Source organism: Scomber scombrus, chromosome 5 (assembly GCF_963691925.1).
Source record: "Scomber scombrus chromosome 5, fScoSco1.1, whole genome shotgun sequence".
NCBI classification, from domain to species: Eukaryota; Metazoa; Chordata; class Actinopteri; order Scombriformes; family Scombridae; genus Scomber; species Scomber scombrus.
In genome coordinates this window covers 3,209,890-3,226,527 of record NC_084974.1, presented here as the reverse complement: position 1 = coordinate 3,226,527, position 16,638 = coordinate 3,209,890, and the positions used below count along the sequence as shown (strand labels likewise).

General features: G+C 39.2%; 1 protein-coding gene across 1 annotated transcript; it reads right to left on the bottom strand.

The window, feature by feature from the left end:
• Positions 1-7,165: 7,165 nt before the first annotated feature.
• LOC133980396 (aldehyde dehydrogenase, dimeric NADP-preferring-like) lies at positions 7,166-14,727 on the bottom strand. Its single transcript, XM_062419103.1, has 9 exons — positions 14,566-14,727; positions 14,255-14,486; positions 12,587-12,672; positions 11,609-11,817; positions 10,763-10,880; positions 10,540-10,681; positions 9,106-9,272; positions 8,895-8,994; positions 7,166-7,682 (listed from the first exon to the last, which is right to left on the bottom strand). The coding sequence occupies exons 1-9, from the start codon at positions 14,719-14,721 to the stop codon at positions 7,369-7,371; spliced, it is 1,524 nt and encodes a 507-aa protein (XP_062275087.1). The 5' UTR covers positions 14,722-14,727; the 3' UTR covers positions 7,166-7,368.
• Positions 14,728-16,638: the final 1,911 nt, after the last annotated feature.

Genomic DNA, 16,638 nt, shown 5'->3' with positions numbered 1-16,638 from the left:
GTCAGTTTTAATATGTCTCATGCATATGGCTTTCTGTCTGTGTGTGAGCAGAAGTCATGAGTGCACTGTGATTCATAATTTAAAAGGACGGAAAGAGGGTTGGAAATGTGGTAGGAGACACAATAATAACAGATAAACTAAAATTAGATAACCAAAATGTAGCCTCATTATAAAGATGTGTGCTGATGCATGTTGGTTCTGAGGAATTTTGTCATTTCATTCCATCTTGTGGATCTTGGACATCCCTCCATCCTGCTGCTGTTCATGCAGTATGCAGTGAGGCAGGTTGCTCTCTTGTTTTTCATCATTTATCTTTGCAAATGGAACGTTTGCGTAGGACGCCTGAAATAACACTACATTTCAAGGTCGGGGGGGGGGGGGGGGGGGGGGGTTGCAGTTACCATGGCAACAGTACCTAAGTAATGAAGAATGCCTGTCAGTCACAGATTGCAGGATGCCACCAGTTAGTGGAGAGTGAAAGGTATGATGTGACTAAAGGGAGAGTATAGAGCTTTCTGTTTGTTAGAGTGTACAATGTCAATGAGTAGGGGGCTAGTGGTTTAACCCTAGCCATGTCCAAAATGTCCAATAATAAATGCTATATATGTCACGTGATCTGTGGTTGATATAGACATATTTATTATAGCTGCTTTAAAGGCAAATTGTGTAGAATTCCTTCTACATGGGTGCGATCACTTTTTTTGAATTGATAACTGTTATAGTTTTTAATCATTACATTTATGTAATTGTTATATTGCAGTCTATGGAGGCCCAGAACAACATGTATAAAGTCCAAATATAAAACTCCCTTCATATTTTTCTAAATCCTCAGTATTGAACTGTACAGAAGGTCATTCTAAATATATATGCAGAGTTTATTGGTTATAAATCATAATGCATTCAAACTGAAATCACTTTAAATCATCCCTCTTTGCAGTTAAAAATAATGTCAAGATGTTTTTAAATGTGTTATTAAAAGCTTTGAGCCGACTGGGGCGTCGTGTCGAGTCTTGTTTGATTGACATTAGCTGGAAGGCTTCTGGTGTTAGTTATTCTGTACAGAACAGAGACAAAGTAAACAAACGTCTGTAGCTACAAGTCATGGAAAGTGTATTGCTAATAGGTATTTTGTAGAGCAACAACCAAACCAGTATTTAAGGGAACCGAAGTGACATTTGCAGGTGTTTACATGCTGTTTAATGCGCCGCCGCTGAGAAGCTAATTGGCTACATAGCCTGCTAACTGACATTAGCGGTGCACTTTTCTACAGAGAGTGTTTGTTTGCTTGTTCGTGTAAGTTTGATGTGGAGACTTTAGTAGGAAAGCTAATGGTGGTTGTTTTTCAGAGTCTGTGGCTCTTGTGTTGTGTATCAGGATGCTATCAGGCTCAGTGTATGCAACATTTGATTTGCTTTGTGGAAATTAAGACTCCAGCCTACATAAGCAAATGATGGAACAATATTTAATTGAAATAATGCAAAACTAGGGGGCACAATTATAAAATCAAATAATTTATAATATAAATCTCCTGTTTTTTGGTTTTCGAAGTAGAACAGTGGAAAAATGACTTATAAAGCACATATAGGTGAGACACTTCCTGAAAAAATGTTGGAGGCCATCGATAGCTTGGGGTATTTATCGGAGTTGGTGCTAGGTAGCATATGCCTGCAGCTTGGTGAAACTAAAATTGAAAAATTGACTAACTGAACTAATTTAAAACAGTCTAAGTTCCAAAAAATTGAGGTTACATAGAAATGCTCCTGCAAGTCAAAAGTCAGGGATCAACATCTTCTCTATGTTTTATTGGTGATGAGCTGACATCAGATTGTCACACATGAATAGCCATCATAGCCTTGGTTGCTAATGTTTGATGACATTATCAACTCTCAGTTTAATGTATTTGTTAATGTATTTGACAAGTTGTCATTCGAGTAAAGAACAAAAGTTGTGAAATCCTACTACAGCAATTTGTTTCATGGCTTCTGAGAGCAAGCCTTACAGAGACAGGAGCCAAACAGCCTATTTCAGACAGAAGCTGAACTGAGGAACTGCATAAAGGGTCAGTATAAGATAAATTAGGAGTTTTTAACCATAATTCATGCAAAGATATTCCAGTAGAACCAGAGATTAAAGTGCATGATACGTCCTTTAATATTGGTCATTTTTGAAGGTATAGTCCATCAATGCTGCATCTGTCTAACAGCTGCATTGTGTAGCCTTCATTTTACACGGCTGCCCAGGGGCTTTACTATGCATGTCCCTGAATGATAAAGTGAGTCTACTGATGGACATAGGGCACCGGGGTCGCCAGGGAAACACGACACTAGACAGCAAAAAGCCATTCCAGTCAATGATCACACTGAATCAGGCCCTCTGCATTTTCAACCATAGTTCATGGTAAAATAAACACTTTTAAATCAAACTCTGAATGTGTAATGGAGCCTGGGGGTGAACATGCACTGTACTGTCCAAGAAAATGACATGATTTAAACACAAGACTGATCACATATACACATACTCCCACTATAAATGCATGCGAACTTGTGCTGCTTTAATCAATCCAACTATTCAAAAATGTTATCTTTAAAGGTGTTGTCCCCTTCAAATCAAGATGATGCATTATAAATAAGATGTTAACCATGAGACAGACATGAGGAATCCTGTACCTCACATGTCATGCCTTACAGCCAAATGCTGTGCTGAATGAAATATGTCTGTGTGCGTGTGTGTGTGTGTGTGTGTGTGTGTGTGTGTGTGTGTGCGTGTGTGTGTGTGTGTGTGTGTGTGTGTGTGTGTGTGTGTGTGTGTGTGTCAGGATATCCCGCTTTCCAAAGCAGCAGTCTGACAGAAGAATGATGTGTGTGAGGCTCAATTCCAGCAGTGTTCAGTAATGCAGCTGCTGGCCAGAGTGTGTTTAATATCTAGAGAGAGCAAAGTTAGGGAAAATATTTAATAAGTCAACTTTACAGTACATCTCTTTTTAATCAGAAACACAACAAAGCCCTGAAATATAGTCTAGCCTTCAGAAGTATTTCCTGCAGTGCATGAGTCTGTGCAAATGGAGCATATAACAGCAGGAGCTCATAAATTTGAAACCGACTCTTAAAGAAGGGCAATTAATACACACCACTGTATTGCATTTTAGGATAATTAAATCTATTTTTTCATCATAGATAAATCACTTATCATTTGCAATCAATTATTGAACAGGTTTTATCAAGACCGGTCTTGATTTTGACTCAAGTAAGACACTAGTTGAACCTGAATTCTGAAAATGTGTTTTCATGATGTGATGGAGGTGAGTGTAATGAATACAACCTAAGAATTAATGTCTTATTATTAATTATAAACTGAGCAGATTCTAAATCTTATCTTCAAGTTTCTTTGTAGTTATGACTTTTTTATTTAACATGGTTTTCAACTTTTCTAATTCCCATTTACTTACTCAATAAGCAGTTTTATTTGTGCAAAATTCTAGCAAAATGACTGAGGACTACTAGTACTACTGCCACTATTATAATCACTTCCACTGCCTCTGGGATATGCCAAATGCTATTTTGTTATCAAAGCAGGATATGTATATTGTTTGCCTTCATATAACACCAGAGAGGCACGTGAGCAAAAAAAAAGTACCTCATTGCTCACCCTAAGCGCTACTGAAGTCAATGTCCAATGCCCTGATATGCTTTTATACCATTAACTCTCATTTCTTGAAGAGTCATAGTATAATAATAATAATTGTAGCATTAATCTTCATCACCATCATCATCAGAATATCCCAATTATATTGTCATTATGGGCTGCAGAAATGAAACATATGCTTATTCATCAAGATTTAAAGACGTATTCGACATTTAACTTAGAGAGATAACAGCGAGTTTGACTATTGCTAATGTCAGCAGTTTTTAGATCAGCTGCCACACTTTTCAAACACTTAAAATTAAACATAAGAGAGCATCAACAAGTATGCATTTTCTAGTTTCAGACAGAAGTGAAACTATCTTTAGATAGACAGGTAGAGAGGGTGGTTGTGCATCTGCTATAGCAAACTAAAAAAGCCCTCAGTGGTTTATTTAACAGCCGTACTCTGTCATTAACACAGCAGCCTAATAAAACATGCACACAGCGTGAAGAGGTTAAACAATAGACAGTGAATAACACAGAAATCCCAAACACTGTAGCTGACCTGCAGCGTGCCTGCATCATCAGAGTCTGCACTTTGTCAAATGGATATTTCCAGCAGTGTAATGGACCCAAAGCACTCATCATCTGAAGATGCTTCCAGGAACATGAGAGTGACTCCATAGGCCGACGCACACTCCAGACCTCGACACAGCAGAGAGGTGAACAGGAGGTTCACTGCTTCAAGGTGTGGCTCCAAGAAATTATAGAGAAACTTCATGATGCTATCCAGTCTGCATCAACTTTACCACTACGCTTAATTAATTTAAAGGAAAGGTTCACAATTTTTCCACATCTGTTTTAAAACAACAGTAAGGAACCCAAATGAACACTGAAATTTGTTCTTGATGCGATCATTCCTCTTGTTTATACTGGCCATTAGATAGAAGATCCCTTCATAATGCACTTATACTATAAGTAACATAAGAAAAAATCCTAAAGCACACCTCTGAACAGTACTAAGCAGCACTACCGTATAAAGTGGGAAGTGATTGTAGGTTAAAGGGACATTCTGTGTGACCTTTCCCGTCGTTCAGCAAGCTGCAGGAACTGCAATAACACTGACAGCATCAATCCGCCTGCAGCTATGTGGACTTCTAATTGACGCAAACAAAGTGTCATTTACCCTTTTACAAGTTAATTAGAGCACACAGCCAGACAGAAATAACTGCAGCTGAGGTAATATGCGTCCATGCAAATCACTGACAAGACAGAGCTTCTGTGCAACGTCCTTTTTGGCTCAGTAATGAGTGTTTTTAAGTTGCAGAGATGCAATAAGAACAAACAAATCTGAACTGCTTGTCTCTTTAAAGTCACAGCAAAACTTCAGACTGTAAGTGTAGAAACTAACAGTGCATCTCTGACTGATTTAATGCCAGAGCCCAGTCAACAACCAAAAAAAACAATAAGTGTTCTTCTATTGTAGTTACGTAACATTTATGCAGGTCTCAGGGAACTGAAGTGAGCCTGTTAGAGCTGAGGTACAGTGCTGAGATGGCAGCTCTTTCCTTTTGCTGGTTTACAAGCTGACAGGCAGAATTCCCAAAGAGCTGTTAAGTTAAAAAGCTGTCAGTTTAGGAGCTTCGCAAAGGAACAGAGAGCCTGATGCTAATAGGGCACTATCTTTAAATGAATCAAAACAGCTTGAACGCACTTGGGCCATAGTGATAGGACCAATCACAGTATATTATATCTGTCAGAATGTGTCATAACTATGAGCTATTTGTGACTGTGAACATGCAGTGGATGAGATTTTTTAAAAATATTATTGCAAAAGCTGCAACTCTGATCTAATAGGATCCAGTTCTGCTATTAATGACAAATACAATTCAGTGTTGATGGGAATTAGCATATTGGATCATTAACAACCTTCTATAAAATTGTCTCCTCCTCACCTTGATCTGATGATATGGTCCCTAAAAATTATTCTTCAGCTCTCTGCTGCCACCTGTCAGTCAAACACGGTGTATTTGATCAGACTGAGAAGCAACAACTTGCAAATAAACACATTTCCACTCACATGCTGTTGTTAATGTGTGTCATATTGTGTCATTAAGGTAACATTACATCCACTTAATATAAAATCAAATACAGCATAAAACAAGTAAGAAGGTGCAGTTCTGGAGAATATTCCAGTGACCAACATCTGCATTTTTATATTTGGCTGGAGGTTATGAGTGAGTGTGATTTTAGGTGTAATCTTCATAGATGTATGTTCTCTCTGCTGTCACTCATCTGTCTGAACTAAATACAAACACTGACCTCTTGTGGTCACGACAGTAATAGACTGTAAATGTCAGGAGTTATGATAGGAGGCCTTTTAGAATTCAACTTAGATGGGTTTTTGAAGACTTGTGTTATGTTGTGGAAATTGGGATTACTTAATATGGTGGTACAAGATTTATATTAACAGTTGTTTGTTGTTACTTCCATGGCACGATGAAAAGGTCTAAATGTTACAATTCAGCTTGCAGCATCAGCAGGTAAGAGGAAATTAAACAGTTTCACAGTCAGACACAGAATCTTTATCTCTACCTTTAAATGGTTGTAGGTTTTTCTCCAAGATGTTGACTGTTTCCTTTTAAACAATTCCATAAACTGTGGCAGTGTGTAGTTTTCAGGTTAGAGCTGAAGCAGTTATGGTAATTGATTAATTGTTTAGTTGACCCCCATAATATTAATCTGCATTGGTTCCATTTTTAAAAAAATTAAATTTTATGCAAGTTATTAATATGTTTAAGTTATAATATGAGATGTTTACCATACTACATATTTTACATATTTGGTACTTGCTTTGGGGTTTATTGATATTATCCATAGATAACTACCTTTAAATATTGGAGTAGAATGTGACCCATCTCCTCCCAGCCATGTGTGTTTGGATGGTTTATCGCTTGGTCTCCGGGATTGGTCCTTTGGAAGGATTTCTAGAGTTTTGTATGTGAAAAGCCTGATGAAGGTTGCTGGACCAATTAATAGCTATTCAAGGAATTTACCTTAGGTATCAACAATATGCTGATAGCTGATTTGTTGCTCAAAATCTGTACATAGGTGTGCACACATCACTTCTTTGTATGTGCGTTGAAACTTTTAGAAGATGTTTAACGCAACTGAACCGCAACCCTTAGTGTTTGAGGATGTTTTAGGTCCTCAAATTAAGAATTAATTTGATGAATGGAAAAAATACTTTAAAAATATACTTATAAAAAGATTATTTCATGTCCAACTTCACTGAGTTCAGGAAAATATCTCCATCGTATCCAAAGTGGATGACATTTGGCTTGATGAAAAAATTATAATAATTATAACAAAAGAAAAGTATTTTTAGGTGAATGAACAACCATTCGCTTTATTTTGAAAGAAAACGAGTAAAATGCATATACACATTTTTAAAAGGTTGAATATTGTAAGTTTCTCAGTTCATGGTCAGATTTGTTTTTACACTCATATTTCCTGAAGAAGGGAAGATTGTGTGTTTCTTGGACACTATTTAAACATGTTTGTCTCTTCGCTAAAGTCTGACAAAAATAGACACACAGTCAATAAGAGTTAGAATTAAGGGTTAACCTCTCTAAAATATATGGATTCAGAACAGGAGTCAGATGTGTTCTCAACATGAAAATCATTGCAGCAGGCACTTCTTCTTCTTTGGTCAGAGTATGTTTACAAAGAAAGGCTGCAGTGTCTCTAGTTATAAAAGCCTCTCCAGTACCAGCAGGTACAGTTGAGGCCTGAGGCTATGAGCAGGATGACCAGCAGGGTGATTAACAGTCCGAAGGCGAGGATGGTGACACTGACGGCCCAGACGAAAGTCCTCTTGGACATGTCGATCATGGGTGACTTGAGGGCCATCCGCACCCTGCGAGCCCGTCCACGGTCTTGAGGCGGGTACCGGGCCAGGTTGACGCTCTCCATGCCCAGTGAGCGGACCAGGCACGCCCTCTGGTGGCTCAGCTGGTCGAAGCTGTGTTTGCCGTGGTAGCGACCCATACCGCTCTGACCTGGAGGGGCCACAAACAAGGTGGGCGTCTGTCAATTTCACACAGCTCACTTGTATCTACCCAGTGATGCTCTATCTATGCTGAAGCCTCCAGCAGAGATGAGGAGCCACTTCCTTTTTTAAATGTTCAAACTTGTAGTCTTCAGCCCCAACTGATGCTGACTCAAATGACAATTTATCAGATTTCAGACAGCTCCCTCTGCAGCCACAAAAGGCTCCATACATCTTTTTCACATTTACTCCTCAAAACCTGTAAGCAGTGTTTGGTGTGTAAAATCAGTGTAGTTAACCTTTAAAGTGTCGATTTGTGACCCTGCCTGCTACAGTTTAATTTGGAGCCTATGTCCCACTATGTACAGTCTTTGTCAATGTTAACTCTACTGTGGGCCTGTGACATGTGTTTCCTCTATTATAACACATGGTGTTGCCAGAGTTTCTGCTTCTGGAATTGAATTCCAGATGTCTGCAGCAGTAGACAGGAACTTTACCTCTGCACCACTATTTCCGCACTATTTCCGAAAGCAGTTTTGAGTTACCAAGCCACAGTGAAGTTGACAGTTGAGTGGAAAACAGTATATTTTCACCTAAATCTTAAGCAAATTCTAAACTCACATGATTTGAAATGGTGCTCTATCTCTGTACTGTGGGAAAGCAGGCCATTGTTTCAGCTTGCTTCATTGTCAGCTTGCTTTGGTTGTTTTTTCTGTTCTCTAGAGGCAACAAATGAAGCCTCTAGTAGCTGAACGATTAAACAATACACAAAGGAAAACATCCACTGTCATCTACTTTTATAATCTCGTCGTAATGTTATGTGAAGAGTATGAAATGGCTGCAAGATTACATCATAAAAGCAGAGCCAGAATCTCTTGTGTAGCTGTGGTGCATCGCGGCACTGTGTTGTTGCTTCTCGCTCTCGTTCGTTAATTCGATTCATCTGTTAAATAAAGATGTGGCGATCATGTCTGCAGCTGCTGAAGATGAAGGCAATAAAATGAAGGCTGGATTCCCAAAAAAATTCATCATTTATATATTTATATTCATCATTTTGTCATGTCAGCTGCTGTTTCAGAAGTAGTGCTACTAAAAGGACTCTATGCTGAGTTTAAGTATAGTTTTGCAATATTTATCGATACATTTTTTTCCACTCTGTGAATTGATTGATCATTAAGTCTATAAAATCAGCCATTTGTTGAAAATGTGTCATCAGTCTTACCAACACCACCAAATGGGAGGGAGCTGAGCGTGTAGTGCATCATAACATCGTTCACCGTCACTCCTCCACTCGTGGTCTCCTCGATCATCCTTTTTATGGCCTTGGAGAGACAGCGAGGGAGAGAGAGAGAGGAAAAGATAAAGATAAAGAAGAGTTATAAATATTAAAAATTACTTTTTTTGAAAGTCTCCTCTTTCCTGCTGTCTCTCACCTTCTTGTCAGAGCAGAAGATGTAGAGGGCCAGAGGTTTCTCTCTCTCGTTGATGAAGTTGATGGCATCCTCCATGTCACTTACAGTCACTATGGGTAGCACAGGACCAAATATCTCCTCCTGCATCAGCCTGGAGTGGGGGGGCACATCCTTCAGCACTGTGGGGGCTGCATGTGCAACATTGACATTCATTAACCATAAATACAGACAGGTGACTAAGGAAAACAACATAATGCATATTAATAAGGTGTTGGGGCACCATGTGTTGGCAGAACAGCTTCAGTGCCCCCCACATTATAACAGAGCCACCAGTTCCCCTCACTGTAGGGGTCAACCATTCACACTGGCTTTTCCTTCCTTGAATTTATCACCTGTCTGAATGAACCAGATTTGTACACATTAACAATAACTCATCTATGCACACAAAAGTTAGACACACAGTTTCACAACATTCTGTGCTGGACCATATGTATGCTTACTTTAGGAAATATTCGTAGGAGACACTGCCTAAATTGCAATTGTTTTGCAGATGATGACCAATTATATTTATTAATGGAGCCAAAAGAAACCAATTAATTAACTAAACTATAAACATGTCGTAAGGACATAAAGGCCTGGATGACCTGCAACTTCCTGCTACTTAACTCTTAAAAAAACGTTATTGTGCTTGGCCCCAAACACCTTAGAAACACATTATCTAATGACATAACTACTCTGGATGGCATTACTTTGGCCTCCAGCACCACTGTAAGGAACCTAGGAGTTATATTTGATCAGGATTTGTCCTTCACAAATAAAACACACTTCAAGGACTGCCTTTTTTCATCTGCGTAATATTACAAAAATCAGACACATCCTGTCTCAAAATGATGCTGAAAAACTAATCCATGCATTTGTTACTTCTAGGCTGGATTATCGTACTTCATTATTATCAGGCTGTCCTAACAAGTCTCTAAAGACTCTCCAGCTGGTCCAGAATGCAGCTGCACGCGTTCTGACAAAGACTAGAAAGAGAGATCACATTACTCCTATTTTAGCTTCACTGCATTGGCTTCCTGTAAAATCCAGAATAGAATTTAAAATCGTTCTCCTCACTTTTAAAGCTCTTAATGGTCAGGCTCCATCATATCTTAAAGAGCTTATAGTACCTTATGAACCTACTACAACACTGCGCTCCCAGCATGCAGGCCTACTTGTGGTTCCTAGTATCTCTAAAAGCAGAATGGGAGGCAGAGCCTTCACTCATCAGGCTCCTCTCCTGTGGAACCTATGTTAAAGAGTAGGCTCCTTTTTGATAAAGCTTATAGTTAGGGCTGGCCAGGCTTGTCCTGGACCAGCCTCTAGTTATACTGCTATAGGCCTAGACTGAGCTCCTCTCTCCTCCTCTTCCTCTCAATCTGTGTTTGTGTTTGATGTGAAAATGCATCTTCTTACCAATGTACCGCTGTGAGGAATCACTCTGTCCTCCCACCACAGGAGTGTAACCCTCCATCAGACTCATGATCCTGTTGAAGTGACGCTGGTTGATGATGCGGCCGTAGTCAGGTGAGCATTTGGGATCGGCGCCATAAAATTCCTGCGGCCAATCGAAATCATATAAAAATCCAAAATGTGCAGGTTTAAAGACATTAAGATATCAGAGAGGACGGTACAGTACCTGTAGAGTTTGTCGGATGCATTCTACCACACGGCCCTGAATGCACGGCTCACACAGGATGTAGTCCGGAGCGATGCATGTCTGACCACAGTTGATGAACTTTCCCCATGTGGCACGACTGCACACACAGCAGGTATGAAAGCATACATTTACACTTTCATTAACACTTAAATCATGTACAGTGTGAATGTTCTGATGCTTTGAAGAGGTCCCATTCAGGTATTCATTTATGAATGTGTAGCTACAGAAATAGAAAACAACAACTAAAGCTGAAGGATCATAGAGTACCAGTGGTTTATATGCTTTGTCCTATTAAATTCTTTTAAATCACCGTCTAAAAACACATTTCATTTTTTATAATATGTTAGCCTTATGCTAACCCATATTCTGAATTGTTTTGCTGCCTTGCTGTAGAAATTGTGACTCAGATTTTTGAAGTTTTATCTTATTATTAATGTTATTCATCTTTTTATCTCTTTTTTAAGCTAGTATTAGTCTAGCTTTTATTAAACTTATTTCATTGTACTTTCATCTATTTTAACCTAGTTTTTTTTATTATCAAACTTTTACAACAATTCTTTCTTAGACTCTCTTATTTTTATTCATTTATTTATTTATTTTACTTTATTTAGATTTAAAAACATTTTTATCATTCCTATTTTCTCTTGCGTGCATTGGTGTCAAAGTTTTCTTTTTTTTTCTCTTTGTAATTCGTTCTGTGTTTTTATTCCTTCGTCATTTTTTGTTCCATTTTTGTTCCATTAAATTCTAATGAAATCAAACTGTTCAAACTAGATAGACATGTTGTCATTAGAGCCATGTCTGTGAGTCAGTGGAGTGTTTTACCGGCAGGCGATTCTGATGTCACAGTTCTTGTCGATGTAGCAGGGGCTCTTCCCTCCCAGCTCCAGCGTTACTGGGGTGAGGTGGCGAGCAGCGGCCTCCATCACCAGTTTACCCACTGTGCTACTTCCTGTGTAGAATATGTGGTCAAACCTCAGCCTCAGCAGCTCCTGGGTCTCTGACACTCCACCTGTCACCACAGGGTACAGCTCCTGGAAGTAAAGGGACTTGTAAGTGTCGTCAGTCACATTATGAGATGAACAGAGCTGTATTTTTAGTCCATATATTTACTAGTTGGGCAGATGTTTGGATCTTGCCTTCTACAGTTAAACATGAGGTGGTTTCTTCTCTATCTTTTGGGACAGCCTCGACTATGAGCAGCTTTAGCCTAACCTACATTACTTAATTTGTTATAGTAATTGTTTAGTAATGCTGTGACCTCAGAGGCAAGCCCAATATGATCCACAGGGTGCATGTTTCATCCATTGATAAAAACAATGAGAGGAAAGCTCCAGAAAAAGCTAGTAAGTGGACCTTGAGTTGCTTTGTAATTTTACATTCTTTAAATAGTGAAATGGATTTGATAAGATAGTGTCTGTTGTATGCTACAGTACATGTGATCTTAAATCTTGCTGGTATTGGTCAAGGGTACATTTTAAAAACTTCCTTGGATTTCTCATCCAAGGACAAATTTCTTTAATTTTCATGATAACCAGCAATCTACTTCTGGACCAAATGTCAGACAGACTGACCAATCATTTATAGGCCAAAGACTAAAAAGACAGACAAATAAAAGCATGGTTATAAGTCCCTCTGTTGTCTTCTTGGACTCAGAGGGAATCCTTTTATACAGAAGACACTTGGCCTCAGGGTGAAAAAAAGCAATCTGTGATGTACTGCACTGTGTTGGTACATGACTTTGACATTACAGCCGCTCTGCACAACATTATTCCATCAACAATAGCAGCTGTTGTTTCAGACCTTGTCCAGATAGCGAGGCAGCAGCGCCCGGAGGAGGAGGGACGAGTACTCGCTGAGCTCTGACGGCTTCACCACCGCAGCGTTGCCTGCAGGGACAGAACACGGTTTTCTGTGAATGGGGATGAGATCACCGAGTGACGGAAAGCAGAGACGTAGGAGGCAGAGAACGCAGAGATGGAAAGGTTGTCAAACTAAAGTTCACCCCGGGATATTTTTCTCTCTCAATTTTCCTCAAATCTGTGTTGGGAAATACAAGTTGACTGATGCTTTGTTTTTGTTGTGTTTTGTGTGTTAACAGTAAAGTATTTTCTCTTCAACTAGGATATATACATTATTATCCATCATACTTGTGTCTTAATATAAATCAGTAGACTTAAATTGCTTAATGTCTGAATTTTCCCTTACTTTAAAAAACTTAGACAACAAACATGCAAAAAAAAACAACTTAGCGTTTAAGTTTCAATTGCATCCTTTTCTACATTAAAGTTGCTTAAACACTCCATCTCAACCAAATGATCAAAGATGTAATGTCATGAGGGTGATATATAAATGCAGATAGGCGCTGCACTTAAAAAGCACAGACTCATGTATCAACCTCCATTTATTGGGTTCTTATTTTCATGTTGCCCCACAGCTGACACTTTAATAAGAATGTGCTTTGTCTCCATAAACAGTTACTGCTTGGAAATAACAGAGGTTAACAATCTCTTGAGTCCTTTAAACTCCTCCTTTAAGTAAGTTTAAACCTTTATTCATTTCCTTTCTTTGGCTATTTGACAAAGCAACAAACTGTGAACTCAATATTGATATATTATCACTTGTTGTAGTTGAAAGGGTGACAAACAATTGCCTACTTATATAACCAGGTGACATAGAGCAACATTAACATTCACATTTTTGCCCACTTGATGAATATAAGTTAAATATTCTCTCTCCTTTTAGCTTTGCTCTCCATTAAATTCTGAGGGAACTATGTGACTCTTTAGATGCTTGATGCTCCATTATCTTCTCCAGCTCATCACTAACTGTGTCTGTATGCTGTTTGCTGCTGGGCAGGTAGTGCACAGAGGGTTTATAAGAGCTTTTTTACTGAAAACAGCCATCAAAACTGTACAATTGTGACCAAACAATCAGTCGAAAGAGTCAAAAACACAACAGCTGAGAGAAACTGCAGAGCTGAGACACTTTTCATACTACACATGGGATCCATGATTATGAAATATTGATAAGTGCAGCTTTAAAGTTCACACTGTATGACAATATCACACTTCTCTCTGCCTGCTCGTTCCAACATTAAATTGACGCTCCACGATGCTATTTAAAATAAAATAGTCTATTTACTGTAATTCCATTCTGTCAAATACAAGCACACTGTGCATCTTTATAACATATTAGCCCATAGTTCATCCTGATATATTTGGTATCTTTGTAAACTGGGGATCCAGACTGGAATTTAAAACCCTCATGAATCACACACTGAGGTTAGCCTGATCAGAGGTCTAATCAGCAACCAGTGTAAACCCCTGTGTGGCTGTGCGGGACCTTTAAAACACATTTCTCTGGGTTAAGTATGCAATGCTCACTTTAAACTGCTACTTCACCAAAAAAAAGACATAGCATTTGCACACTGGTATTAAAGGTCAACACAGCTCAGAAAGGTTTTCCTACCAGCAGCAATAGCTCCAACCAGGGGCAGCAAGGTGAGGGCCCAGGGGTAGTTCCAGGCTCCAATGATGAGCACCACTCCCAGGGGCTCAGGCTGGATATAAACCTCATCTGACACCGTTAGGAGGTTCCTCTCTACCGGCCGAGGTGCCGCCCACTCTGCCAGTTTCTCTATAGCCAGGTTGATCTCGTTCTCAATGCCAATCAGCTCCAGGAGCGGTGTGTCGTACTGGCTCTGTAGGAAACCCAGCACACGTCAGTCACATATTAAGAAAACCGTGTTCGATGCAGCAGCGTCTGGCGTCTCCACTCACCCTGTTGATGTCCTGTTTGAGAGCAGTGGAGATCTCGGTCTCTTTCTCAGTGATCATCCTCTGCAGGGCATGGAGCTGCTGCAGTCTGAACTCCACAGGCCGAGTCCTGCCGCTCAGGAAGGCCTCCTTGGCCCGCTGCAACGCCTGCCTCTCCATATAGACCTGGACCTGGAGCACAGCAATGAGTCTCTGGAACTCTAGATATAAAGTGTAGGTGTGACAGCAATTCAGATTATTTTTTAACTGGAAGAATCTTCTATTCAACATGCTGTTGACAAGTGTTCTTGGGTGAGATACTGAACTCCACATTGCACCTGAAGGCTGTGCTGGTATGTGTGTGTATGTGTGTGTGTGTGTGTGTGTGTGTGTGTGTGTGAGAGAGACAGAAGAAGAACAAAGAACACTAAAACAACAACAGTCTTCTAAATCCAGAGTTAGATTTCCTAAATCTAAGTCAGAAGTTCAGTTCAGCCCTCCAGGTTAATTGTGTCATCTTAAGCCTCATAAATCCATTGACCTTTTCGGTAGCACACTATTCAACATCAAAATGCAAAGACCTCAGCTGTCCCTCTTTGCTTGGATTTAAAGTGCAAACACAGCTGCAGGTAAAGCGGCTCCCAGAAGGACAGTAAGAATCAGAGCTGTGCTGGATTTGAAAACTTGGCTGTCAAAATGCCCAAATCCATATCAATGACTGTAGTCTGTAGAGGAAACAGTATTATCACTGTGACACACACATGAAACCTCACAAGATATTTATAAAAAATAAAAAAAGATCTTCCCTCCTTGTAGCCACATTTGATTTGCTTGCTGATTTCTTGTTAATAAAAGTATTTGTGCTAAATAATTGAATTTCTGTCTGTATCTGATGTCACCTAGGCAACATCAACCTCAGCATCCATACTTATGTGCTTGAGTATGTTTGTGACTTCATGCTTCTACTCCAATTGCCAGCTATTAGTTTCTTTAAAACTTATTATATAAGCATATTAAATATTAAACATTAAACATCATTATAGATTGAACTACCCAACAGTAGATAAAGGCACAAAAAAAAGAAGGTTAAAAATGAATAGGAAATACTATCACTGTGCATCAATGCATTTCTAAGTAGCATTTAGAGATAATGCATCGGATTTAATAATTCAGTAATAATGTGTAAGAGAATAACAAAGGCCATTTTAATTGACTGATTTTATAATACTTGCGTACTTTATGTTAGGTAACATTTTTATAACATGACTTTTACTGAACAGAGTATTTGTATTGATGCTGAAGTAAAGAACATGCTGATAACACTGGATGTCCATCAACACTCATAAGCTTGTATTTGAGTTATATATAAGTTATCTCTATTTTATTTTATTTAAGAGTGTTATTGTTGTGTCAGATCTAAACGTGGTTATATCTGAACTTGTCCGTATTTGTGTAGTCGATTCAGACTTTTTAATATTATACATAATAACAAAATAAGAAAAAATGACACTTACCTAGACTTGGGTCAAATGTGCATCCAGTGGATTTTCTATCAAATAAAAAAAAGAGCTCAGTAGTCCGGCGGTGATGTGAAGTGAGAGCGGTTCATGTGACTGACGCGCTGCAGGCTCACTGTTCATCTGTGCGGCTGATCTAGGATCAGTTTACCACGGAGGCATGCTCACTGTAACCAGGAGCTGCTCTCACACAGCCCACCCGAGACACTGCGACCCTTGATAACATCAGACCCCCACCCCTGACCCACACACACACACACACACACATATATACTCTCACACTCAAAGTAGTGGGTTTCAGCTGAATCACACAGCCTAAGCAGCTGTTTGAAAATAAACTGTAGCTCACTTGTGTTTCTCCTTTAACAGCTTCGGGCTAAGTTTTTACCTACTCAACCATACAGGTCAATATATCTTATCTCAGTAGCCTACATCAGTCCTAGCGGCCATATCATAAATTACAATAACCTTGGGCCCTTGTTTATAATACGACACCGTCAGGATATTCACCTTTTCAAACTCATAAATCAGTTCCCATCACCATTAAACAACCATCATAGCCCATTTTTGTTGAGGTTTT

Coding starts and splice junctions, on each gene's coding strand:
- LOC133980396 (XM_062419103.1), bottom strand. CDS start 14,721: ATGGAGAGGCAGGCGTTGCAGCGGGCCAAGGAGGCCTTCCTGAGCGGC. Junction 11,818..12,586: donor TGCCTCGCTATCTGGACAAG/GTCTGAAACAAC, acceptor CTTTACTTCCAG/GAGCTGTACCCTGTGGTGAC. Junction 9,273..10,539: donor TTCCTCACAGCGGTACATTG/GTAAGAAGATGC, acceptor TTGCACATGCAG/CCCCCACAGTGCTGAAGGAT.